Source organism: Lycium barbarum, chromosome 10 (assembly GCF_019175385.1).
Source record: "Lycium barbarum isolate Lr01 chromosome 10, ASM1917538v2, whole genome shotgun sequence".
NCBI classification, from domain to species: Eukaryota; Viridiplantae; Streptophyta; class Magnoliopsida; order Solanales; family Solanaceae; genus Lycium; species Lycium barbarum.
This window is the reverse complement of record NC_083346.1, coordinates 94,889,665-94,916,238: the sequence shown is the minus strand read 5'-3', so window position 1 is coordinate 94,916,238 and position 26,574 is coordinate 94,889,665. Positions and strand designations below refer to the sequence as shown.

General features: G+C 33.4%; 1 protein-coding gene across 1 annotated transcript; it reads right to left on the bottom strand.

Moving 5' to 3' along the window:
- Nucleotides 1–5,726: 5,726 nt before the first annotated feature.
- LOC132616230 (uncharacterized) lies at nucleotides 5,727–17,932 on the bottom strand. The gene is made up of 14 exons (XM_060330849.1): nucleotides 17,785–17,932; nucleotides 14,941–15,017; nucleotides 14,250–14,847; nucleotides 13,804–14,051; nucleotides 11,612–11,821; nucleotides 11,417–11,509; nucleotides 11,238–11,336; nucleotides 10,633–11,140; nucleotides 10,189–10,436; nucleotides 8,567–8,776; nucleotides 8,372–8,464; nucleotides 8,193–8,291; nucleotides 7,647–8,095; nucleotides 5,727–5,976 (listed from the first exon to the last, which is right to left on the bottom strand). The coding sequence occupies exons 3-13, from the start codon at nucleotides 14,842–14,844 to the stop codon at nucleotides 7,667–7,669; spliced, it is 2,832 nt and encodes a 943-aa protein (XP_060186832.1). The 5' UTR covers nucleotides 14,845–14,847; nucleotides 14,941–15,017; nucleotides 17,785–17,932; the 3' UTR covers nucleotides 5,727–5,976; nucleotides 7,647–7,666.
- Nucleotides 17,933–26,574: the final 8,642 nt, after the last annotated feature.

Genomic DNA, 26,574 nt, shown 5'->3' with positions numbered 1-26,574 from the left:
AACTTATATAGAAACCAGCATTATCAACATCATTTCATAATTTGAAATCGTGCTCTTAATTTAAAAATTTGAGCAAACAACCTTGCAAAAATCAAATTGCAAGTTGAAATCAAATGCACATATGATCATAACATAGATGCATCTATTATAACCATATAATAGTAACCCGGTCCACATGACAGGTGACTAGGCCCATATATATATATATATATATTTCACCTTTTATACGTTCCAAAATTATGGGATACAATTTCAACCTTAACTGGTAAATTAATAAATTTGTCATCACGAGAACAAGCAGCACAAGAGAATTCTTGAAGAATATTTTATTTCTTCAATATATAACCACATGAATTCTCAATTATTTTCGCATCACATTTGAACCGGATGACCAACCGTTCATGCCAACTTCCGTAACTTGTGATTCTATCATGCTTGTATTTATGCAGTAAAAATTCGGAGGAAAAACGGGCAACATAACACATACGTTTTGTTTACCCGCTATAGTTGTAGTAATATGAAGATATTAAACCTTCCCATAATTTATAGTCTCAATATACTTCATATTTGGCCAATGCCTTTGAAACTTAAAAAAGTTTCTTTTGAGACTTACTACAATACCAATATTATGAACAATTTCATTCCTCCGGGTAATAACAAATTAGCTTTTCCAGAGCTCCCAATTAATTATGTACTACCATATATTTTATAATACCATCCATATGGTGAACATCTCCTTTTAGGGAGTAATTGTCATTATGGTCATGGTCAAAACCTTTATAGGCAAGATTTAATTCTTGCTATTACCCTTCAGCAATTCGTGATAAGGCAGACCACAATATTTATGACATACTAAAAATACGTGACCAATGACCGTTTATGCCAATATAAAATTTCTTTATTTTTCTCAAACCTCCCATAGAGGCGAGTTGTGGTATTTATCCAACTATACATGAGCATGTCCTTATCCATAATGTATTCACATTTCACTTTCAAAATGGGCGAGCATTCACGATGCTCATCACAAGTCACAATATTTTGTTCAAGGAATGGACTATAGTCATATATACGTGCTTCATAAATTTTTATTATAAGTCTATTGTCTTTATCATATTCATAGACCCACCTCGACATCACTTTGAAATTGTATCCTTTGCTTTGATGGAGGATTTATAAAATTTCATCAAGTTAGGCCGCACGACAACCGCGTGCCCAATGACCTTTCATACCATATTGATGACAAAAATTACCTTCACCACCATATTGATTACAAAAATTACCTTCACCTTTCGAAGGACTATTTGGAGAACCCATAGTGTTCTTCCTTTTATAATTACCACAATGATGACTATTATTATTTTGTCCCTTAGCACGCCCACGTTTATTCGTATAACCATTGTAATTATTTTGTCATCTTTCAGACGTATCATATACTGCTTCTACATTCACTTAAGAGAATGGAGCAAATTCATCAGTGGAGCGGGCTTCATAATTTTTCATCAAAATCATATTATTCTGCGTCGGTCATCGTTATATCATCATTATAGTGCATTTGGACTTAAACCCAACGTCTTACCCATATAAAAGGCTTGTTACGCCATAAATCGATGGGACTTGAACCCAATATCTTATATTATTGTGGTGCACCGGGACTTTCACCCGATGTCTTACCCTCTTGATGTGATGAGACTTAAATCCACCTTCTTATCCAAAACCAATGGCATAATGGGCCAAAGTGCAGCGAGGCTCACCCTCGAGCCTTAAACAATATTATCACATTTAATGGTTACCATTTACCAATAATCAACATATTTAGTCATGACGAGCCATTGAAAATATTTAAGCATGTAACTGAACATATAATTTAAGCAGTTCATCTGTACTTTCAAAAAAATAACGACTCTCGTTCAGAGGGGAATACATTTCGTCAAACTAATCAAACTAAGACACCTTCATCTTCTATTTTGTCTTTTTCGTTGTATTGCACCCAAAATAAGTAAATAGTCTTGATACCGTGGAGCAAACTAAATATCAAGTAGCATACACGGAATACATATTGTAGTTCAAATAAAATGTTAATCAAAAGAAAAGAGCCTGATGGATAAGTCAATTCATGAGGCCTCATAACAAATAAAGGCAATCTGCTCCTTTTATTTTATGGGTATTATATTGTGTAAATGTGAGTTATCAACATAAAATATACTAGAACTATAAAGCTAAAATATATTTATTGCCACAGAGAAAAACAAACAGTTCTGAAAACTATTAAGTCAACTAGCAAAATCCAAAACCGGTAACATAATTTTCGCATCCACTGATTTGGACAAACTGATTAACCGATCCACAATCTCCAACGAATTGCAAAGTGCTGAATAACAAACTAAACATACAATATATAAAGGCATATGTAGATGCTTAATAGTTGATTATTCAAACATGGATTTAAGATGTCAAAATTATGTGGGACTGCATCTTGCAAATTTAATTAGAAAATTCATAAAACAGACTTGGTAAAATTTTTGCTTAGTCAAAACATGTTATTTACTCGGGATATATTTTCTGGAGTACTCAAGTCATACAAATAATAAGACACATACCTGGCCGAGTACGAGTGGGATAATAATATGGTGATTGCTAAAGAATGAATACTTGTCTCTACTCCGAAAATGATATTCGTGGACAAAAATTAGCCAACCACTATTATATACCTTGTAGTTTCCCTGGAGATTGAACCGATAGAAAATCAGATCGACTCCTTAAGGAAAAAGATTAAGCTGTATCATTTGATTAGAGACCCGTGCTGATAATGTGTTATAAAATCAAACTAAAAGAGTAACAATATAAAAGGATGAAAGCAATAGAAATAGAGAGACAAGATATAACAATTTTTTTATTCATCCAAGTGTGTTTTATATCACATTCCATGCCTCTATTTATACATTTACATAGAGGTAGGATTACAAAAGAGATGTCTTATAAGACATTAATCATTAACATAATGGGAAACATCATGGATGAAGTTGTGGAGGTGTGGGAGGTTATGGCATTAAAGATTTGAGAACATGGAGGTGGAACATAATGGTGAAAAGTGGTGGGGGAACTACATGGACATCCACATTTATATATTTCATAACAGGACAAAAGCATTCCTAGTCCCGAATGGTCTATTTCCATAAATCTAACTTTCAATAAATAAGCTCGTGCGAGCCATATTCAATTTGCAACTGGGAAACTTGTTCATAAAATAATAATTTATATTATTTTAAAAGCATGAATATAAATGTTGATTGACCAATTCTTTTTTTAAATATTAAACGACTTTTATACCCTTAATGAAGTCCAATCCTATTTCTTTTAAACATACTTCTTAAATCAGAAAACCTAAACTATAAACCTAGAAGCACGTTAGTAATATTCTTTAGGGACAATCTTGTTACTACTAGGAAGTAAGAATTAACCATATCGTTAAGTATATTAGGAACTTATTTATTTAAGTTAGAAAACGACATCTATTAACATATATACTCCTTTGCACACGAGTTGGTAATAATTATTAGATCATATTTTAATAAGCTTAGGTGTTCTTAGTTACCTTTTACCTCTTATGTTTGATTTTAGAAATAAAATAAGAGTCATTAAATTAAAGTATTTTTTTCAAGACAATGAGTAAAATAAATATAACAATGTTGAATAAAATTTTAATTTTGAGAATTTATCCAATATCAAGGACTTTGAATTCCTAATTAACTAATAACGTAATATTACTAAATTAGCATATTTTTTTTGTGTGGTTTTCCCTCCAAAAGCACTGGTCTTTTTTGGCCCTCAAATTGGTGGTCTTTAATTTTTGTCTTTCGCCTAATACCCCAAGGTTCTGGGTTCGAACTCTAGCTCAGTAAATAAAAAAATAAAAAAAGGAATTTCGCAAGGCAGAGGTTTTGGATTCGCAAGGTAGAATTTTGCATGCAAAAAAACTCTACCTCACATGTAAAACTCTGCCTGCAGGTAGAGTTTTGCATTTTGCCTTAAGGCAAAACTTTTGCCAATGCTGAAGGCAAAACTCTACCTTAAGGCAGAGTTTGCCTCAAAACTCTGCCTAATCTGCCTAACTGCAAACTCTACCTTAAGGTAGAGTTTTTAAACTCTGCCTGAAGGTAGCAAAATTCTGCCTTGCGAATCCAAACTCTACCTTGCGAATTTTTTCACTGAGCGGGGCTTCGAATTCGAAACCAAGTGGTTTTAACGAAGGGCAAAAATTAAAGACCACCCCAAAATAAGGGCATTCCTGCGAATTGCCCCTAAATTAGCTACATAATAAAATTCGGATGGGTCGGGTTACTTATGGGTTGGGTCTAATATATATCTACGTCGGCCAATAAATCAGGACCACCTATTTTATTAAAGTCATACGTATGACATCTTATAATTTCATTAAAATGAGGGACATTTTTAACCATAAAGCGCACTTGGGTTCCGAAGGAGGGACATTTTTTACCTGAAAACTAATGTTAAGGCCAATAGGAGTCCAACATGTGGAAAGAGGGCAAACTTAAACAATTTTCAATAAGTTGGGGACTTTTTTTGCCCTTTCCGTTTTGCATTTAGTGGCATTTCACGTAGGTAAAAAAAACATGTGAAATATTAATCGACTTTTATGCCCTTCCACATTATAATATTTTTGTAAGAAAATTATTCTGTATTGGATAAAATTGAAACACTTGATAATTCTCGAATATATATAAGTTGAAAGTTTATTATTTTAGGTACGCAATTCATAGTATTTGACGCAAGATATATTCGTGCAAAGTAGGGGTGTACAAAGTTAACCGACAAACCGCATCAAACCGATAAACCGAGAAAAACCCGATTAGTGGTTTGGTTTGACTTGGTTTGGTGTTGGAAAAAAAAACCCGATCATAATTGGTTTGGTTTGGTTTTAGCTAAAAAAAAGTCAAACCGAACCAAACCAACCCGACATTACATGTATTCAATTTTTAAAATATTTTATACATAAAAATATTTATTTTTAATGTAATTTATAAATATTTGTTAAAATTTTTTCATAGTTTTTTATCTATTACCTATCATATTATTCAAGTTTGAACTTAGAATTTTAAATGTCAATAAGTTTTATATCCTATGGATGTTAGTAACTCATATAAAGTCTACACCAAAACCAACTCAACACTAATACTAACAAAAGAAATTCAATTGCCACTAGGAATGACAATAATGTTGGATATCTATTCTTTAGTTTTGCATAATTGGTTTAAAGAGTGAAAATACATAACTTAAGTTTTTTTTCTTGTCATGTAATTAATACTTATTAGCCATACTTATTTTAACATGACTTAGTATTTTTAGATTATGGTCATTTTCTTTATGGCTTATTAATTAGCAATATTTATTTTAACCGATTTTATTGTCTTTTGTTAAATATTTTAATACAATATCATCACTCTTCTCACATTGTGTTATTTTCTTATGAAACACCTTAATTATATAGTTGTACTTTACTAGGACTAAAGAAATATTTAAAGTAAACGTTATATGTTTTATCAAGACTATTCCCCGAGAAAATCCGAGGTTGAAAGACCGAATTTTATTGGTTTGGTGTATAAATTTAAAAACCCGACTCAATTGGTTTGGTTTGGTTTGATGTTTAAAAATCCGAACCAATCCGGTCTATATACACCCCTAATGCAAAGCATGAACATAGAGACTAGTAAGATAAATTGTGCTTTCACATGTATATAAATATATAATAATAACTAATTACAAAAAACGATTACTACCTCATTTGTGGCACTGTACATCCAGATGAAAGTTAAAATATTGTCTATACAACCCTTAGCAAAAGATCGCTAACATCCCTAGACTATAATATAAAGTTTGCCAAACATTTCTAGCAAAATGATAGTCAACTCGTACGTCTCAGAACCTACATGCTGACTTGTATACACCAGTCTCCAAAACCTGCAATAAATATTTAAAAGATCTCTTTAGGGAAGCATATAAAGATCACTAGAAAATTGGTTAAATAATTTTCTGCAATTTTAATTTACTAATGATTTAACCACTAATAAGATGTCTCTGTCAATGTGTCCTTTATGAAAACCTGAAATATTACTCCCTCAGTTGTGATGTGATGTTCATATGTTTACTTGAGATAGAGATTATAAATAAAATGAAAGTATTGAGTTTTTCATATTTGTTAGGGAACATGTGAAGCTTTTCTATTGTCCAAGTATATACTAGTAATAGATTAAAGGTTTCGTTGCATTAAAACTTTCTACTCAAGCACCAGGAAAGGAGAAAAATGTAGTACTTGGAATCCGTTAAGAAAACCTATTCCAAATAGCTCAATCCTTCCAACAGATCTCTGAAATATCAGTTAAACCGATCTGTTATGCACACATTCAGCATACTTGACTACCCAAATGTCGACCATAAATCAATCTTCTTTAGGAGTGGCAAACGGGCTGGCATATGGGCAGGTCGAAAATGGGTTAAACAAAAACGGATAAAATATCCGATCCATCCATACTTAACACAGATAAAAAGTGGGTCATCGCCTATCGGACGGATATATTATCCATGGTTTCAGGATTAGTCAAGTGAGAACACAAGTTAAAAGCCAAAATGAGCTTAGACTCCCAGAAAGCAAGAACTCATGAAAAATAACAAGCTGACAAATGGGTGGGTATTGATAATATTGATATCCATATTATCTTTCTGGATATCCATTTGTTAGTGGATAATATCCTTATTTGATCTATTTTTAAATGGTCAGTCATCCAACCCATATTTAATGGGCCGCATTGGATGGTTACTTGTTTTTCTCAACCATTTTGTCAGTACTAATCTTAATAATGACAGTCTCCATTTTCTAACCTGTTAAGTAATATTTTCAACATGTTATACTTTAATCTATATAATACTTACAAAACCTCAAGTAAATATATGCTAAATCAACCACTTGTATAGCTACTGAGTTTGGGTCCCATTCAAGTGCCTCATCACACATCAGCTTGAAGCAGGAGAAGGTGAACCCTCAAATATCAGTTTAACATAGTTGAATCTCCTGCACAAGTTTAAAAAACTAGTTTCTCCTAACAGGTTGCCACTGTCTGATGCAGATGGATATATAACATCTGAACTTAAACCACAAAAATTGCACATCCCATCTAATATAGTTGGTCATGCAGGAAAGAGAAGCTATACGCTACAAGACTAGTCAGAGACAATCCGCGTTCAGTATGTTGCCTTTCCAATGTAAAGCTACACTAATTTCCAGAAGGCAATTGAAATCAATTTCACAGGTAAAACAGTTGAGCCACAGGCAGGTAAACACCAACTGACCAAAGATATTAACAAGTCAGCAAAGGGACTAGAACCCAAAAATGAACTCAAGAAGGCAGGATGACCTAAAATGGTTAGTATAATAAATCATTCAAGGATGGAAATTTTAGTGGCAGCACTAGTATATCGCAGAAAATCGTTATCTTATTTGTTTCTTTCTTGTGACAGAAATTTGAGGAGCAGGACATACATATTGCATCTGACAATAACAAAAATGAAAACAAGATATACTAAAGATCAAGCCACAATCATTTCCAAAAGGTAATTGTTAATTTGTTACTAACTTGGTATGTTCATCAAATTGTCATTCTCCTGAAATGGGTAACGTTGGAGGCTGGACATTAGAATATCGAGCCAAAAACAATTCTTTTAGCTGCTTCAGTTCTTTCATCTCATTTTCTACAGCAGACAAGCGATCCATCAAGGATTGGTTTTCCTCTCGAGTTGAATGTAACTCGGATAGTAATTCAGTCTTTGAAGAAGCGCCACCTGTAGAGTCTTTCTCATTTTCATCGGCAGACAAGCGATCCATCAAAGCTTGGTTTTCCTTTCGGGTTGAATGTAACTCAGATAGTAATTCAGCCTTTGAGGATGGGGCACCTTTCAAGTCTTTCGCTTTTACTCCACCCCCAAAGCCAAATACATGGCTACGAATTTGAGGTCCAAAGCATTTTTCCACTATCTCTATGCTAGGAAGAGATGGTTCGGACTGCACCAATTCTTGGATTTGAGCCTACAAATATATAGAGAAAGATTTTTGTCAGAACCATAATAACAAAAAGTAAGTTTTAATTGTTCAAAAACCAAAATGTTCTATTCACGAAACGCACGTGTTTTTCAATTGCCTCAGATTCAACAAGCTTGTTATCCTTCTTGCGAGTCTCAAAGAAAACAGTTGCCAAATCTGGTGGGTTGCCATGTTTTCCCCCCTTCACGTCAAAGTCAAAATGTCACATAACGCCTGTCAATATTGCACAAGAAAAAAAGAATGGAGATTTTATGACGCCACCTTTTGATAAATAACCTCTCGAATAGGCTTGCTACCAATACGATGAAACATCTTCAACTTAGCTCTGTTTGCTGCGTTCCTGTTGCTTCTCGCCTGTATTTGTGTAACAACATTAAATTTAAATACCATAAATAAATTCTCAATTAAAAGATCATAGTATGACAATGAAATTAAATCACTAGGATTATGTCAAACCTGAAAAGTTTCTGTAGAAAAATGTTCTTTTACCAACCACTCCCATTGTTTCTTGTCTATGCCCTCTGGTATATTCTTAAGAGCCTCTTGGATAGGCTTTCCTTTCACATACTTCCCATGTAATTGTCCTCTCCATTTGTTCCATAATTCTTTCATCCATCCTAAGATGTGATCGCGATGAGTATCTGTATCATCACTCTCAAATTTATCCTACAATAAATCAAATATTATTTTGGTTAAAATAGATGAAATATATTACTCCCTCCTTTTCAATTTGTTTGTCTGGTTTTGACTTGACACGGAGTTTAAGAAAGTAAAGAAGACTTTTGTTAAATTAAAGATATGTATAATGTACCAAAATGCACTTTAATTTTGTGGTCTTAAATAAGCCATGTGGAAAGTTGGAATTAGAAAGTTGCCAAAAAGGGAAAGAGGCATTAGTTTTGAGATGGGCTAAAAAGGAAAGTAAGACAAACAAATTTAAACAGAGGGAGTACTAAACAAATAATACATACACAAAATAATTGTTGCATCCAGTACGCAAAAAATAATTGCTGTATATAACAGAATCTTCAGAACTACAGAGATCATCTTTGTGCCAGTACTAGGAAAAAAAATTCCATCAAAATCACCAAGTATGATGAAATTACACGAGTAATTGATGCTCGCAACAGATGATACCCTGCTGTTTCACTCAGAGGTTCAACATAGACGATATGTAGACTAGTATATCATATATGATACTTGCAATATGCACAACTCCAAAAAGATTTTGATTTTATCTCCAATGTGCCATTTAACAAAGAGCCCAGTTTTCTTCTACTTGACAAAAAAAAAAAAAAAATTGATTTTATCTATGCACTACTCCAAAAATCAGATTAGAGTATATCAATAGCAGTTATCTGCTTTCCTAAGACCAGATTAGAATAAGCCAAAATCAATAGCTGAACCTCTATTTGCAAAAAAGTAAAAAGAGGAAGAACCTTTTAAGGGATTAAGAGGACTAGGACATTCCTTTTTCACTTATCATAACCTCTACTGTAAATTATCACGCAAGATCCATTTATCTTTCCATTTTTGGGCTTACTGCTCCATATTAAGGAGGGTCCTGCTTCAATCATAGCCAGTTTAGGAAGGTTACTGAACCATAAACATTGGCAATAAGACAATTGATCAGCTCCTTGTAATACCCCACTTTTTCTGAGATGAGGAAGAGAAAGACAGTATACTGCATTAGATCTTTTTCTTTTTTGTTTCAAGATACTGTAATTATTAAAACAAAAAAGGTAAGAGGAAAAGCTGTCTTCTAACCAGCAGAAGGTAATACAACCAGGACATTCTTTAAAGAGACATGGCGAGTTCTTGTTTACTGTATCTAATAGTTGCATACTAAAACCAAGTAAAGAATACTAGTATAATCTGCAGTCTGCTCTACCTAGCTAGAGAATCCTTGAAGCTTTCTTAATAAAGCTCTAAACATAATCCATGGCACCATCAGATCTATTACACCAATTTGGCTACATATGGTTCCTGAAAACTGAAAATTATGTTGTCCACATAAGCAAAAGGTGTTTTCAGGTAAGAAAAGAGCGAGCCCACAAGCAAATTGAAACATGTATTACCTCAACAGCTGCCCACATGTGATTTAACTTTTCTTCCTCAATGTCATCCCACGATGATACTCCTAAAGGACACATACTTTGTTCACGAACTAATTTTCCCAAGTGCCTCGAAAATATACTGCTATTCTTTCCAACAGTTCGATTATTATAAAATGTTACTTTCAGCTTCTCCCCAGCTTGAAGTGATGCAACTTCTTTGCATTTGTTCCTTCCTCGAACTCTTTTTACCTTTCTAGTAGTACATGAACCTACATTTGCATATAATTTAGAAATGTCTGAAATATTGTACAAATAAATAAATTTATGATCATATAAAAGCCAAATACATAATTTATGGTTATATCATATATTCTTCCAAACTTCATACTTAAATCATGTTAGTAAAAACTTTAGCATTATAATTCAGCTATGCAAATCAGTAAGAGTAGAATTGCAAGACCATACTTGTTTCAGCAGTTTGGGTGTATTGCATAACTTGATCAGTAGATGGAGGCGATGTAATATCAATTTGCATTTGCTCTTCGTCATGAACCGAGGGGTTTTCACTTGTTCTTTGCATTTCTTGACCAGCAGATATGGTAGGATCTGATCTTGTACCATTAGAATGTGATGGCACACTTTGACCAGAATAAGCAGATATGGCAGAATCTGAACTTGTACTATTAGAAGGTGTTGGGATACTTTGACCAGAATGAAAAGAATTCTGGTGGAAGGATCCCACCTCATTTTCTAAGGCAGACAAGCGATCAATCAAAGATTGGTTTTCCTCTCGGGTTGAACGTAACTCAGATAGTAATTCAGCCTTTGAGGATGGGGCACCTTTCAAATCTTTCGCTTTTACTCCACCTCCAAAGCCAAATACATGGCTACGAATTTGAGGTCCAAAGCATTTTTCCACTATCTCTATGCTAGGAAGAGATGGTTCGGACTGCACCAATTCTTGGATTTGAGCCTACAAATATATAGAGAAAGATTTTTGTCAGAACCATAATAACAAAAAGTAAGTTTTAATTGTTCAAAAACCAAAATTTTCTATTCACGAAACGCACGTGTTTTTCAATTGCCTCAGATTCAACAAGTTTGTTATCCTTCTTGCGAGTCTCAAAGAAAACAGTTGCCAAATCTGGTGGGTTGCCATGTTTTCCCCCCTTCACGTCAAATTCAAAATGTCACATAACGCCTGTCAATATTGCACAAGAAAAAAAGAATGGAGATTTTATGACGCCACCTTTTGATAAATAACCTCTCGAATAGGCTTGCTACCAATACGATGAAACATCTTCAACTTAGCTCTGTTTGCTGCGTTCCTGTTGCTTCTCGCCTGTATTTGTGTAACAACATTAAATTTAAATACCATAAATAAATTCTCAATTAAAAGATCATAGTATGACAATGAAATTAAATCACTAGGATTATGTCAAACCTGAAAAGTTTCTGTAGAAAAATGTTCTTTTACCAACCACTCCCATTGTTTCTTGTCTACGCCCTTTGGTATATTCTTAAGAGCCTCTTGGATAGGCTTGCCTTTCACATACTTTCCATGTAATTGTCCTCTCCATTTGTTCCATAATTCTTTCATCCATCCCAAGATGTGGTCGCGATGAGTATCCATATCATCACTCTCAAATTTATCCTACAATAAATCAAATATTATTTTGGTTAAAATGGACGAAATATATTTACTCCTCCCCCCCCCCCCCCCCCCCCCCGGGTCCCAAAAAGATGTCTAGTTTGACTTTGCACGGAGTTTAATTTTTAGAAGAAGACTTTTGCCAAATCATGTAAATGTATACAAAGTTCCAATTATACCCTCAAGCCCACTGGCTAGCTTTTGCATGGAAAACACGTAAAGATAAAGGCACAGTCAAAAGGACCTGGCATGTCCCATCTTCTCTCTCCTGTAACTTACTCCCATCCTAGTGTAAAAGCCAAATCCTATGGAAAGGGCTGACACGTAACCTTACTTTTTAACAATTGACTTTTCAACCTATTATAATAATCCCACATTGTTTACTTTATGTGCGGTGCGGTCCTGTCAATTTTTATATGATAGCAGGGGAAGTAATGGAACTCAAAAGTAAGAGGATTACCAAATTTAGAAAGGTGTCAATCTTTTTGGGACAAACTAATAAGGAAACTAAGACAATCTTTTTGGGATGGAGGGAGTACTCAACAAATAATACATACACAAAATAATTGTTGCATACAGTACACAAAAAATAATTGCCATATACGAAAACAGAATCTTTAGAACTACGGAGATCGTCTTTGTGCCAGTATTAAGAATAATATTCTTAGTAAGATGAAAATCACCAAGTATTAAAATGCCTCTAAGTATAATGAAAATCACCAAGTAGGATGAAAATACAAGAGTAATTGATGCTCACAACAGATGATGCCTCGCTGTTTCACTCACAGGTTCAACATAGACGATATGTAGACTAGTGTCATATATGATACTTGCAATATGCACAACTCCAAAAAGATTTTGATTTTATCTCCTATGCGTCACTTAACAAAGAATCCATTTTTCTGCTACTTAACAAATTTTCTGATTTTATCTATGCACTACTCCAAAAATCAGATTATAGTAACTGTTACCTTAAACACACACACACACACACACAAAAAAAAAAAAATTATAGTAAATAGCAGATATCTGTTTTCCTAATACCAGATTAGAATATTCAATAGCTGAACCTCTATTTGCAAAAAGTACAAAACAGAACCTTTTCAGGGATTAAGACTATTGGACATTCCTTTTTCCCTTATCATAACCTCTACCGTAAATTATCACGCGCAGTCATTTCCCTCACAACACGATCCATTTGTCTTTCCATTTTGTGTCTTACTGCTCCATATTAAGGAGGATCCTGCTTCAAGTATAACCAGTTTGGGAAGGTAATTGAACCAAAAATATGGACAATAAGAAAGTTAATCAGCTCCTTGTTGTATCCCTTCTAAGATGAGAAAGAGAAAGGCAGTGTACTGTATTAGATCTGCTTCTTTTTTGTTTCAAGAAACAACAACATACCCAGTTTAATCCCACAAGTGGGGTCAGGGGAGGGTGGTGTGTACGCGGACCTTATCCCTACCTTGGGAGGTAGAGAGGTTGTTTCCAATAGACCTTCTTTTGTTTCAAGAAACTGTAATTATTAAAACAAAAAAGTAAGAGGAAAAGGTATCTTCTAACCAGTCAGAAGGTAATACAACCAGAACATTCTTTAAAGAGACATGGTGAGTTCTTGTTTACTGTATCTAATATTTGCGTATTAACACCAAGTAAAGAATACTAGTATAATAATTTCCAAATAAAAACCTGTACAATGCCACTACAAGAAGGTTACTACGAATTTAAATGACATTTGTCAATATGCAAACAAAAAATTAGGTCCCGCATTAAGATTAAGATCAAGATCAGTCACACAGTCTGCTCTACCAAACTACAGAGTCCTCAAAACTTTCTTAGTAAAGATCTAAACATGACACCATCACATCTATTACACCAATTTGGCTACACATAGTTCCTAAAAACTGACAATTATGTTGTCCACATAAGCAAACGGTGTTTTCAGGTAAGAAAAGAGCCCATAAGCAAACTGAAACATTTGTTACCTCAACAGCTGCCCACATGTGATTTAACTTTTCTTCCTCAATGTCATCCCACGATGATACTCCTAAAGGACACATACTTTGGTCACGAACTAATTTTCCCAAGTGTCTGGAAAATATACTGCTATTCTTTCCAACAGTTCGATTATTATAAAATGTTACTTTCAGCTTCTCCCCAGCTTGAAGTGATGCAACTTCTTTGCATTTGTTCCTTCCTCGAACTCTTTTTACCTTTCTAGTAGTACATGAACCTACATTTGCATATAATTTAGAAATGTCTGAAATATTGTGCAAATAAATAAATTTATGATCATATAAAAGCCAAATACATAATTTATGGTTATATCATATATTCTTCCAAACTTCATACTTAAATCATGTTAGTAAAAACTTTAGCATTATAATTCAGCTTTGCAAATCAGTAACACAGTAGAATTGCAATATCATACTTGTGTCAACAGTTTGGGTGTATTGCATAACTTGATCAGTAGATGGAGACGATGGAATATCAATTTGCATTTGCTCTTTGTCATGAACCAACGGTTTCCTATTTGTTCTTTGCATTCCTTGACCAGTAGATATGGTGGGATCTGATCTTGTACCATTAAAATTTGATGGAATACTTGGACCAGAATAATCAGATATCGTAGCATCTGAACTTGTACTATTACAAGGTGCTGGCATACCTTGACCAGAATAAAGAGAATTCTGATGGAAGGATCCCACCTCATTTCCAGACACCCCTAAAGAGCACATAGATCTAACCCCTTGCCCTCTCCCTTGTCCGTTCCCTGTAGCACCTGGTGAATCATTTCCAGACACCCCTAAAGTATAATTTTGAATTATTCCATATACTTTCAAATGTGACTCAATTGTTTCACGTGTTCCTAAAGTTGTGTAACAACATTTGACACATGGACATCGCATTTCATATAGTTCTTCTGTTACTCCAAAAGCATAATCCAAAGCCTTTTGCACCCCGATTAAGTAGTCTTCATCATCTCCATCATCAATAACTTGCTTTCGTCGCTTATTAGGTGCCATAACCTTGGAGGGTACATAAAGATTAAGTTAGAAAAAAGCAAAGCATAACAAAAAAAGTACTTAGATGCACATAAGGTTTTATGAAAAACTATATACCTGAAATATAAGGGAGATTCTTCAAGGAGCTAAGTGTGTTGAGCCGCAAGAAGTTATGAGTGTTTAGCGACAAGAAGCTGAGATTTTTGAGAAAATGAATTAGAGTTAATAATCATTGACTAAAGACATTCTAGAAACGAAAACTAATGAATATATGTGAATTACTATAAGAAACCAATAAATTGTAAAGATTAAATTTATATATACCACAAGAAGCTGAAATTTTTGAGAAAATGGGTTAAAAGTTAATAATCAGTGACTAATGACATTTTAGAAACTAAAACTAACGAGATATTTATTATAATGGGGTCAGGGGCGGAGCCACCATTAAAGCTCTGACTTCGGCAAAACCCAATAGCTTTGGCTCAATTCCTGTATTTGTATTAAAGTTTTCATTTAATATGTATAAATAATCTATCCAAAACTCAGTAAGTAAAAAGGATTATGATCCTAAACCCATAAACTAAAAATCTTGGCTCCGCCACTGAATAGGGTGGTCGATAAGCCTTATAATCTAAGACCGTGATGGTGAAAATCCTCACCTCTATAAACACAAACTTGTACTTGGTAATCAAAGCAACTTAGAAGATGGTGGAAGACAACTACTAAGACCAAGGTGAAGCCATCAGACCAAAATGAACCAAATGAAAATCATCCAAGAGGACTTTAGATAGCTGACAATATACACAAAATCAATCTCCAAATTTCACTATAATGAACAAAGTTTATTTGTTTCAATTGCCTGCTATTTCAGGAGCAATGACGAAGTACTTTGATAACGTCGAACCATTGACCACCGAGACATAAGTGACAGCTAACATGCGACAATCAATTACTTTGATAGCATCTTCTATTCATCTCAACTCTCAAGTACATATTAGTCTTAATGTTAGCCATGATTTCTTTTTGTACTAGTTGGTTACTTTATCAATTGATGCAGAGAAAGCATCAGTACCCCTATAATCATTAATGCATCAACATTCATAAATAAGAAGAAACTCCAATTATACATGCAGTATTCCACTTTCAAAACCAATAAAGTATAATTTAAGATAACTAGCTGCCAACAAACTTAGGGCCCGTTTAGCCATGGATAATTTTCACTTTTTCCCAGAATTCAACTCCAGAATCATGTTTGAACATAGAATAGTTACAATTTTCTGGAATTCGAAAAACTCCAAATACCTGTTTTCACATTTTTCACTCCAAATCATCACAAAAATTCAACATTTTTCCAAGTTGTATTCATGTCCAACACAACTCCAATTTCCAAATACCATTTTTCAACTTTTTTCCTAATGGTACTACTGCCTCCGTCCCAATTTATGTGATACTTTCCGCTTTTCAAGAGTCAATTTGAATAAAGTTTGAAGCTAAATTGGATTAGATTAACTCAATATTTTGAGATTAAAGTTAATATATTTGAAAACTACATGAAAAGAACTATAAGTTGCAACTTTTCACATATCAGTTTGGCGAAAAAATACAATCTTCAATATTGGTCAAAATTCATGCGGTTTAAATCTCGGGAAGCAAAAAGTATCACATAAATTGGGAGCACTTTTTTCTCAAATTTCACATTTTTTATGTCTAAACGCGCACTTAGGAATATCTAAACACAACGAATGGACAGCAACCTAATTTTGTCAGTCAACCACATATAATCGAAATCTTTCCCATTAACCTTTCTACGATCTAAACATTTCTAAGTAGATGAATAAAATCAGCAGTTAATTTCAACTATGCGCGACAAAATTTTCATATTAACAGTGCCACCAAGTTCACCAATTAATGTGTAACGGAATATCCAGCAAAAAACCTAATGAATTAAGTATTCATGTCCAAACACACCTCTGATTTCTAAATACCATTTCTCAACTTTTTTCCTAATACTACTTTTTTTTTTTTGTTCAAATTTCACATTTTTCATGTCCAAACGCTCACTTAGGAATATATAGATACAACCAATGGACAAAAACCTAATTCTCTCGGTCAACCACAAATAAGTGAAATCTCTCCCAGTAACATTCTAAGTAGATGAATTAATCAACAATTAATTTCAACTATGTGCATCAAAATTTTCGTATTAACATATCCACTATATGTTCACCAATTAATCTGTAAGGGAAAATCCACCAAACACCTAATAAAGAACTCATATTAAGTATTCACTAAGAAAGAGAGTTTTTTTTTTTTTTTTTGGTTCTTGCCCAAAAAAAAACACAATTTGATAGTTAGCTCAAAAATTTCAAAGATGAAAACGGCTCGACTACACCAAGCTTTTGACTAGAGCAAAAAATTATAAATAATAGAACAATAATAAAGCCTTTAGTTGCTCAAGCAAATTCTTCTATTTCAAAAAACCAAAGTATATAAAAAAAATAAAAATTGCAAGAGACTTTAGTGGGCGTTTGGCCATGAATATTTTTTACTTTGTTTCGGAGTTGAATTCCAGAAGTCACGTTTGTCCATAAAATTCCGGAAAAACACCACAAAAAAAAAAAAAAAAATTGCTTTTTTCACTCCAAATTACTCATAAAGATTCATAAACAACTCCAATTTGTATTAATGACCAAACATAACTCCCATTTGCAAATGCCGTTTTTCATTTTGAAAACAAACACTACTTTTTTTTCAAATTTCACAATTTTCATGGCCAAACAGGCCCTATTATACAATCAATTAGGGTTGTTGTTCAAAAGTTTTTAAACAAAAAAAAAAAAAAGTACTATAAACAAACTCTAAAATTAACGGTCCACCACAATGAATACATAATAGAAATCATTGAATAAATTACTTAACGATTTTCACCAATCAAAGAAACAAAGGAAGGCAGAAACTTACATTTGAGAGAGCAATTTAAGAAATGAGGGTTTTTAATTTGGGGAAAGAAAAGAGCGTCTTTTTTAATTACTCGCGCTCAATTTTTTTCCATATATAGGGACCAGATATTGATTTTATCCTGACCACATCTAATCTCTTCACTAGTTCTTTTTCTTTCTTGGCTTAATACCTACATGACCTTAAACTTGGCATGTTTTGTAAGATAGGCATATAAATTTATAAGGTGACCAGATAGACACTTAAATTTACTCAAAGTGTATTTTTCAAGTTTTTCAGTTGTTTTGAAAACAAAAACTATATTTTTCAAACACTCACAATTTTCATGACCAAACAAGCCCTAAATATATCACAATTTTTTTTTTTAAAATACAAAAATAAGGCAAACGCATATACATGAGATTATAAATGTGTACTTAAACCAATAAATACTCGCTAATCGCAATTTTGCAGCTTTCAATTAACTCGGATTTTTTTTTTACACTTGAATAATTAAAAAACAATAACTTTAACCAATAAAAATCCTTAAAAAAAGAAATTTCAAATTAAGAAATTTCTAAGATCAGTATTTCAAGTGTAAAAGAAATTTCAAATTAAGAAAATTGTAAAGCCGAGAAGAAAATCCTTAAAAAAAAGAAATTTCTTAATTTGAAATTTCTTTTTTTAAGGATTTTTATTGGTTAAAGTTATTGTTTTTTAATTATTCAAGTGTAAAAAAAAACTGAGTTAATTGAAAGCTGCAAAATTGCGATTAGCGAGTATTTATTAGTTTAAGTGCACATTTGTAGTCTCATGTATATGCGTTTGCCTTATTTTTGCATTTTAAAAAAAAAATATTTTGTGATATATTTAGGGCTTGTTTGGCCATGAAAATTGTGAATGTTTGAAAAATATAGTTTTTGTTTTCAAAACAACTGAAAAATTTGAAAAATACACTTTGAGTAAGTTTAAGTGTCTATCTGATCACCTTATAAGTTTATATGCCTATCTTACAAAACATACCAAGTTTAAAGGTCCATCTGGGTATTAAGTCTTCTTTCTTTCTATTACAGAAATGGGAGTTGATGGGACACACATAGCTGTTCCAAATCGTACCTCATGCGTTACATTTATTTTAGTTACTGATTTGTCACTCTTAGTTGTGGGCCAATGTCTCCCCCTAGTCCCTGGTAATTGGAATTGGTGTAATTACAACCTTAGTAATTACACAGTATTGCAATTAAAATAATCTGTTTGTTTGTCATAATGTAATTATAATATAATTACAAGCGTATTATTTGGTTGCACAAGTGTAATTACACAGTTATTTTAATTTAAAAATAAAACTTAATTATAAAAAAATTAAAATTAATATTTTAAAAATATGTGCCTTTATAAATGATATTAAATTAGCTATTTAATAACACATTATTTCTTGAAAATATGTTAATTAATAATCATATATTTGTAACTAATATTGTAAAAAATAGTTGATATATAATTTCAAATTAATAATAATTTTATTTTAATTGATTATAAAACTTAAAAGCATACTTTTTTTGTGAGAACATCATGGGATTGGATGTTTGAAAAAAAATATATAAATATAATGCCACAACATTATTCAAATGTTTAACAAAAATTCTATCAATTGTAAGTGAAAATTAAACAACAAGTAATGTGAAATAACAAATCAATAGTACTAAAGCAAATAAACTAAAGTCGAAAATATAATCTAAATTCAAAATCCAAAGGAATTTTTTTTAACATAATACTCTTATGTCAAACTCGAACATTACATAAGTAAGTTCCAACGTAACATAAGTAAATACTCCTATAATTCAAAAGAAAGGGAAAATATAAGCCTATAACCACATTCACAATGAAATTCTACTTTAATAACGTCACTCATTATATGCCAAGTTTGTTAATGACTCATTCTTTCTAGTACTAAGAGATGGAGTTTTAAAAATTAGAATAATAATACGGTAATGCTAAATGAATAAAATTAAAAAAAAAAAAAAAACGAGCAACTACATGGAACCACAAGAAGTAAATGTTAGGAATGAGAAGAAAGGAAATGCAATATAAATAATATAAAAAGAAAAATATATTTTAAAAAATAACAATAATTAAAAAGTAGAAATAAAAAATAAATTAATTAATAGAAATAAAAAAGAAATTAGAAAGAAAAGAAATTAAAATAAAATAAAAAAGAAATAAACTAAAAAGTAACTCTATAATTACAGGGTGTAATTACACTCAATTCCTCCCCCCCCCCCCCCCCCTCCGAGAATTGGAGAGTGTAATTACACCCTCTCAATTACACCCAATTCTCACCTACCTGTGTAATTAACTGGTCAAACAAACAGATCAAACTATGTAATTACACCTATTTACATCCAATTCAATTACCTGGGTGGCTTTCCAAACAGGCCCTAAAGGTGACACGTGCTCCCTCACAAATTGCGGATTGTCACCAACTACTTTACTTGGTGTCTTTTTCTTGCTTTTAGTATATAATATACTTAGGACCTTCTCTTCTTTTGTATTTTAAAATCTTTTATTATTTTTGAAAGAACCTAATTATGTGATATAATTTTTACGGGAAAGTATGAATATTATCTTATCACTGAATTTTACATGTAATTGTATATGTCAAATTACTTTTTAAATTACAAGCATCTAAAGAACTAAAAAAAATTGATTTAATTAAAAATCAAATGATAAATATTTTTCAAAAAAAAAAAATCAGGTTTCAAGTGTAAAATAAAATAAGGAGAAACAGAATAAATATTTAGTTAGGTGGAAAGGTTTTTGTGGATTAAGATTTGATCTCAATAATTCTTTACTATTTCATTCTCACACATTCAAAGACTCAACAACACTGATCAGAACTCAACATTTCTGACTTTATGTTCAAATTCCACATTTAATCATTTGTTATGGTGTTAATATAATAGAACTATTTTGTACCATACACTTGGTAAATAATAGAGAAATGGGGTTGATTCTTTAAGCCATAACTTGTGACGTGTAAGGTCGTATGTCCAAGGATGAAATTACTTCTTAATTAAAAGGTTTTAATATTTCCTTCCTAATATTAATTGTTTGCATAGACTCTCTTGACAGTATATATTTGAGTTATTTATGACCGTAACATGTGCCCCTAAACGTTATCATAAATTAATATTAAATAATATTGTAGTTGCGTGGAAATTATTTCACTTCAATATTTTTTCAAGACTTATTTTAAAAGAAATATTCAGTAAATAGAAAAATGCAACAATGTCAACATAAAGGTATTAACAAAGATTTTTTACCAATACCGCTCTACGTTGTAAGCTTTTCCACTAAATAATGCATGAATTACTTCTATAAAAATATTTGCTTCCGCTGTCATGGACAAAACCTCAATTTGCTATAGAGGCAGTATCATATAATGATTTTGTTTCTTGACAACTCAAAATTCCTACTGAAACACATATAATGAAGTTCAAATAGTGAAAACAATAGTCTCTAAGCTATTGTTAAATGCAAAGGGTAATCTATTAGTAGGATCTTCTACAAGCTTTAGAAAAGTCTAAGATAATATTAATACAGAAATGTTCTTTTTATTATCTTTAAGAAATCAAAACCAACCAATGAGGAGGGATAAGGGAGGTGGGGGAGTGGGGTGGAGGTTGAATTAGATATAGACTTCATTGTGATTATTCCTTTCCAAAAGTTATAAAAAGAAAGAACAATGAAAAGCCAACCAGAAACAAAACATACACCATGCCAAACCAGGTAAGAATTAAAATATCAAATTAGTTCCAATATAATACAGTAGAAGTTATTATAAAAATATTTAGATGAATGACCAAAAGAAAATAACAGAATCAGAGAAGATGAATATCAAAATGATAATTAAGGTACTTGATTCCATATAAATAAAGAGATCGGCAAGCAAAGAAAATGTAAATCGTTGTTACAGTGACTTGCGATCTACAGTCAAAACTAGAGATGATTTGAGATGATCGATGGTGGGCTGCATCAATCTTTAAAAGATCTACTTAATTTTTGTAACTCTCAATTTTATGTAAAGAAATTAGAATAATTGTATTTAATACTTTTATTTATGTTGTTATAGTTTAGTGACACTCAGTTGTGATGCTTAGGTATATTGTGTTACTTTAAGGGTTACCAACTTACTGAAAATTTTAAATTAGGCTAGAAATAAATTGTCTAATTAATGCTTAGGTATATTATGTTACTTTAAGGGTTACCAACTTACTGAAAATTTTAAATTAGGCTAGAAATAAATTGTCTAATTAAATTCCTTTTCATGTCGGGCCGTATTTTATAAAAGATGAAGGGAAATGAAGGAAGTTTTTTGCACGGATTGCACTTCGATTTAATTTTTGTCCTTATTGCTTATTTAATGTAAATATCCAGACTTGCTTAGGTTGGAATAAGTTTTGTAACATTTTTATCTTCAGATATTGAACTTTTGTCTCGCTTGGCACAAGCTCTGTAGAAATTAAGTTATGTGGCATAAGTTGTGTAGTATTTTTAAGATTATGTTGAGTGTTGAAAGTTTTGCCTTTTCCAAGCTAACTTGTGTGGATGTTTGTCACGACCCAACCGGAGGGCCATGACGGGCACCCGGTGCTAATCCACCCGGGTACCTCTTATCATACTCTCATATTCACATCTAGGTGAGCCACATGACTTACTCATAATTTACATACATCAATAGTGCTAATCTCGCTAGGCAACAACACATTTATATCATCATCAATAACAATGCCCATATCCATATACACAAGCCGACGAGGCTATCAAAATGATATACAAAATATGATACGACAAGGCTGCAAGACATCTAACCATACACAACTGTCTACAAGCCTCTAAGGAGAGTATGTAACATCATATAGGTGGGACAGGACCCCGCCATGCCCATATGTATGTACACAAAAGAATAATACCTAAAAGCTGTAGCTCCGGATGAGATGGAGCTCCTCTATGTAGTCCATGAAAAGAAACCTACGGATCAAACCTGTCTCCCGGTCCACCTGCGGGAATGACGCAACGTCCACAAACAAAAGGACGTCAGTACGAATAATGTACTGAGTATGTAAAGCATAATCAATATCATAATAGAAACGTAAGAAATAACATAAGATAGAGAGGTCATGAGATAATGAAGCCATTTATACCTCTAGTGTTGTTCATCGTATTTACTTATCCCCTTTCTAATGGGAACCTTCCATTTCATACATTTATACGTGTAGTAGTATCATACCCGACCGTAGAGGTTCCGTGTCTTACATACCCGTCCATGATAAGGTTCAGTGTTATATATACCCCGCCCTACCAAGGCTCAGTATTATCCGTACCCAACTGCAGTGGTGTGCGCGCGATAGATATCATACCCAGCCATGAAGGTTCGGTGCGCTTAGTAGTCATACTTTAATATATATACATAGAAGCACATACACATTCTCAACATTATCATCGTCATCATCATTTTCATTATATCCTTCCTTAGAGAATCAACTATCATAGGATGGGACCAATGGTATCATGAGATTTATCAAGAATCATGAGCCTTAGCGATTCTAGGAATGAAGTCATTTGGAAGACGCTATGGAACTCATATGAAGGTATTTAGCAATGGGACCATGCCTTAATGAAAGAAGGGTTAGCCTTACATACCTCGTCGTCTTCTTAACTACTTAACGTTCACCGTTGAAGCTTGGTAAATCTACATTTAAAAGGATTCATACCTTGGTTAAGCCTTAAAGATACTCTTAAGTCCAAACTAGAACAATTCATGAGTTAACAAAAATCGGGCAGCATTTCCCCAATTTCATCGACTTCCACCATATCACAAAACAACTAAAAAATAACCGTAATAACATCTACAATATGATAATCACGTAGTCACATTCCATTAAGTCTTCCATATTCATTCTCACATTCAACTTACACTAGCAACTTCACACCAACCCTTTGCATATTTTTCATAGAACGTGTCTCATCATCATTATTACCTTCTATAGCAAGATTATATTCATATTATACTAAGAATCATAACTCAAGTTAGCTTACTACTCAAAAACATCATAAAAACTACATTTAGAACTCATCTTCTACTTTCTCCTTCTACCCAAGTTGTTAAACAACTAAACATTCTTGATAACATGTAATAAGTATGAAAACTAACCTTTTTATCTCATAAGAATGAGCTTTGGAGCAAGCTATCAACTTATATGAAAACCCTAGCTTCAATATCCAAAGAATTCTCGGAGTCTACTAACCCTAGCAAGACGTCTAACATATGGGTATCTTGATTCTTGCCTCTTGATATTTAATCTCCCTTGGATTTTGGCTTGGATTAGTTTATGGAGTTGAAGAGAGGGTTTTTGGAGAGCTTTTGGATATGATTTGGTAAAATAAAATGTCCAAATAAAGTGGAGTGAAATATATAAAGCGTAACTTAAAATCCTGTCGGGCAATTCTGCGCCCATTTTGACGGGCCATCAAAATTCCTACGGACCGTCAAAATGCTCCGTAGAACTGCCCAGTCAAATATGGTTCACTGTGACTATTTTATGCTGGGTTGGTGCAATTTGACTGGCCGCAGATTTCTGCGGTCCGTCAGAATTCCTGCGGGCCGTCAAATGGTCCGTCAAAATTTTCTGCTCAGACAATCTGTCTTGAAACACCCCTAACTTTTTACTCCGATATCACATTGACGAACGATTTGTTGCGTTGGAAACTAGACTCGATGAACTTCAATTTGGATAAAAGAAACACACCAAAACTCCTCATATTCTAGGATATATACCTCTCCTAATTTGGACCAAAATCTTGTCTGAAAATTTTGCCAAGTTTTCCCAAAGTTCCGACAAACTCCATTCCTTAATTTGCTTGTCCTCAAATCCTTCCATAGATTATTTCATGGGCTTAAACCCCCATAACCATAATATGGGAACATATAATCTCATATATCCTACAAGGTAACTCCAGTTTCCACGATTAGGACAACTAACACCTAAAGAATCTCAACGGACAAAACTACGAGGTGTAACAATGTTATAATACATATGCCGAAGATAAATCTAAACTTTGCCGAGCGAAATCTAAATTTATGTCATTTTTCAAATTATGTTAAGTGTTGAAAGCTTTGTCTTTTCCGGCCTAACTTGTGAGGATGTAATGATACATATGCCGAAGCTAAGCACTAATTATGTCGAGCAAAATCTAAACTTATGCATTTTTTCAGATTATGTTGAATGTTGAAAGTGAGTCATGATAATGGTGATGATTATGGTAGTGATGAAGATCCTTATTATCCAAACGAACCCAGCAAATAAACGAACTCCAAAGACTCTATTCCTAGACAGTGTATGAGTATTTGTATCTTTGACCTCTTAAGTCCCGAAGGGGCATCCATAGGTTGTGCAATTTCATAATGTTGTCTAATTCCCGAAGGGGACATTCAAAGGGTTTTCTCTTTCCTATACATTTTACATTTAAATTTTGGAGTCTCGAAGGAGACAAATGAAAAGGGGAAGAAGTTCCCGTTTTGCGTTAAAGTTGCTCCGAAGGGAGTCTTTCGATGGTTTTCAAAGATTTCCATGCATTTGCATATTTACATACATGCACGACATCATTTCATGGGGAAGGGAAAAGGGCTAAGGCGTTATACACGCAAATCACCTGATCAGCTGGTATACGATGATTATGATGCCCGAAGGGGCTGCCCGAAGGGGCCATTATGCTATGATGCCCGAAGGGGCTGCGAGCAGGGTGAAGGCATGCATTATATTATATATATATATATACATACTCATGCTGCATCAAAAGTTCATATGCACATACATGTTTATCAGAGCGGGTTACAGGTACAGATTGAGTCTATTACTCTTCTATCCTCCGAGCCGAGATATATTGTTTCAATTTTGCCTTACATACTCGGTACATTGTTCGTACTGAACCCCTTTCCTCAAGGGCTGCGTTTCATGCCCGTAGGTACAGGTGCTCAGATTGGCGATCCTACGGCTTAGGACTTCGGCTCAGCTGCTTGGAGAGCTCCATTATTCCGGAGCTTGGGTCATTTTGGTACAAATCCTTTTGACATAGGCCTTGTCATACTCTTAGAGGTCTGTAGACACATGTGGGTTGTATATATATATATATATATATATATATATATATATATATATAGTCTGGTCAGCTATACAGATGTAGTTCATTTGGATATTCACGTGTATAGTGGCAGCCTTGTCGGCTTGCATATTTTGTTATGTTTGGTTAACTGTGACTCCTCGGGAGACAGGCTCATTCTGACATATGGCATTATGAGTCTACAACATGCTTTTACATATTTTCACATTGTCCCTAGTATCAGTCTGATTATATCTAACATGTTCGTATACGAGTGTCCAACTCGGGCACTAGTCATGGCCCATCGGTTTGGGTCGTGACAGAAGTGGTATCAGAGCAGTTCCGTCCTAGGGTTGTCTACAGACCGTGTCTGGTAGAGTCTTATTTATCGGTGTGTTGTGCACCACATCTATAAACAGGAAGCTACAGGACATTTAGGATGTTATCTTTCCTTCTTACTGTAGATCGTGCGATAGAGCTATGTTATCAGGATAATCCCTCTCTAACGAATTATTGTGTTTCCAACTATGCCTCGACAGAAAGCGACAACTGCCTAGAAGGGAAAATCAGTAGCAGGAGATACTAGTCAGACTCGGAGAGTTACTAGGGCCCATGCCAAGTTTATGCCTGAGAATGTGGTCCAGTCAGCGAGCT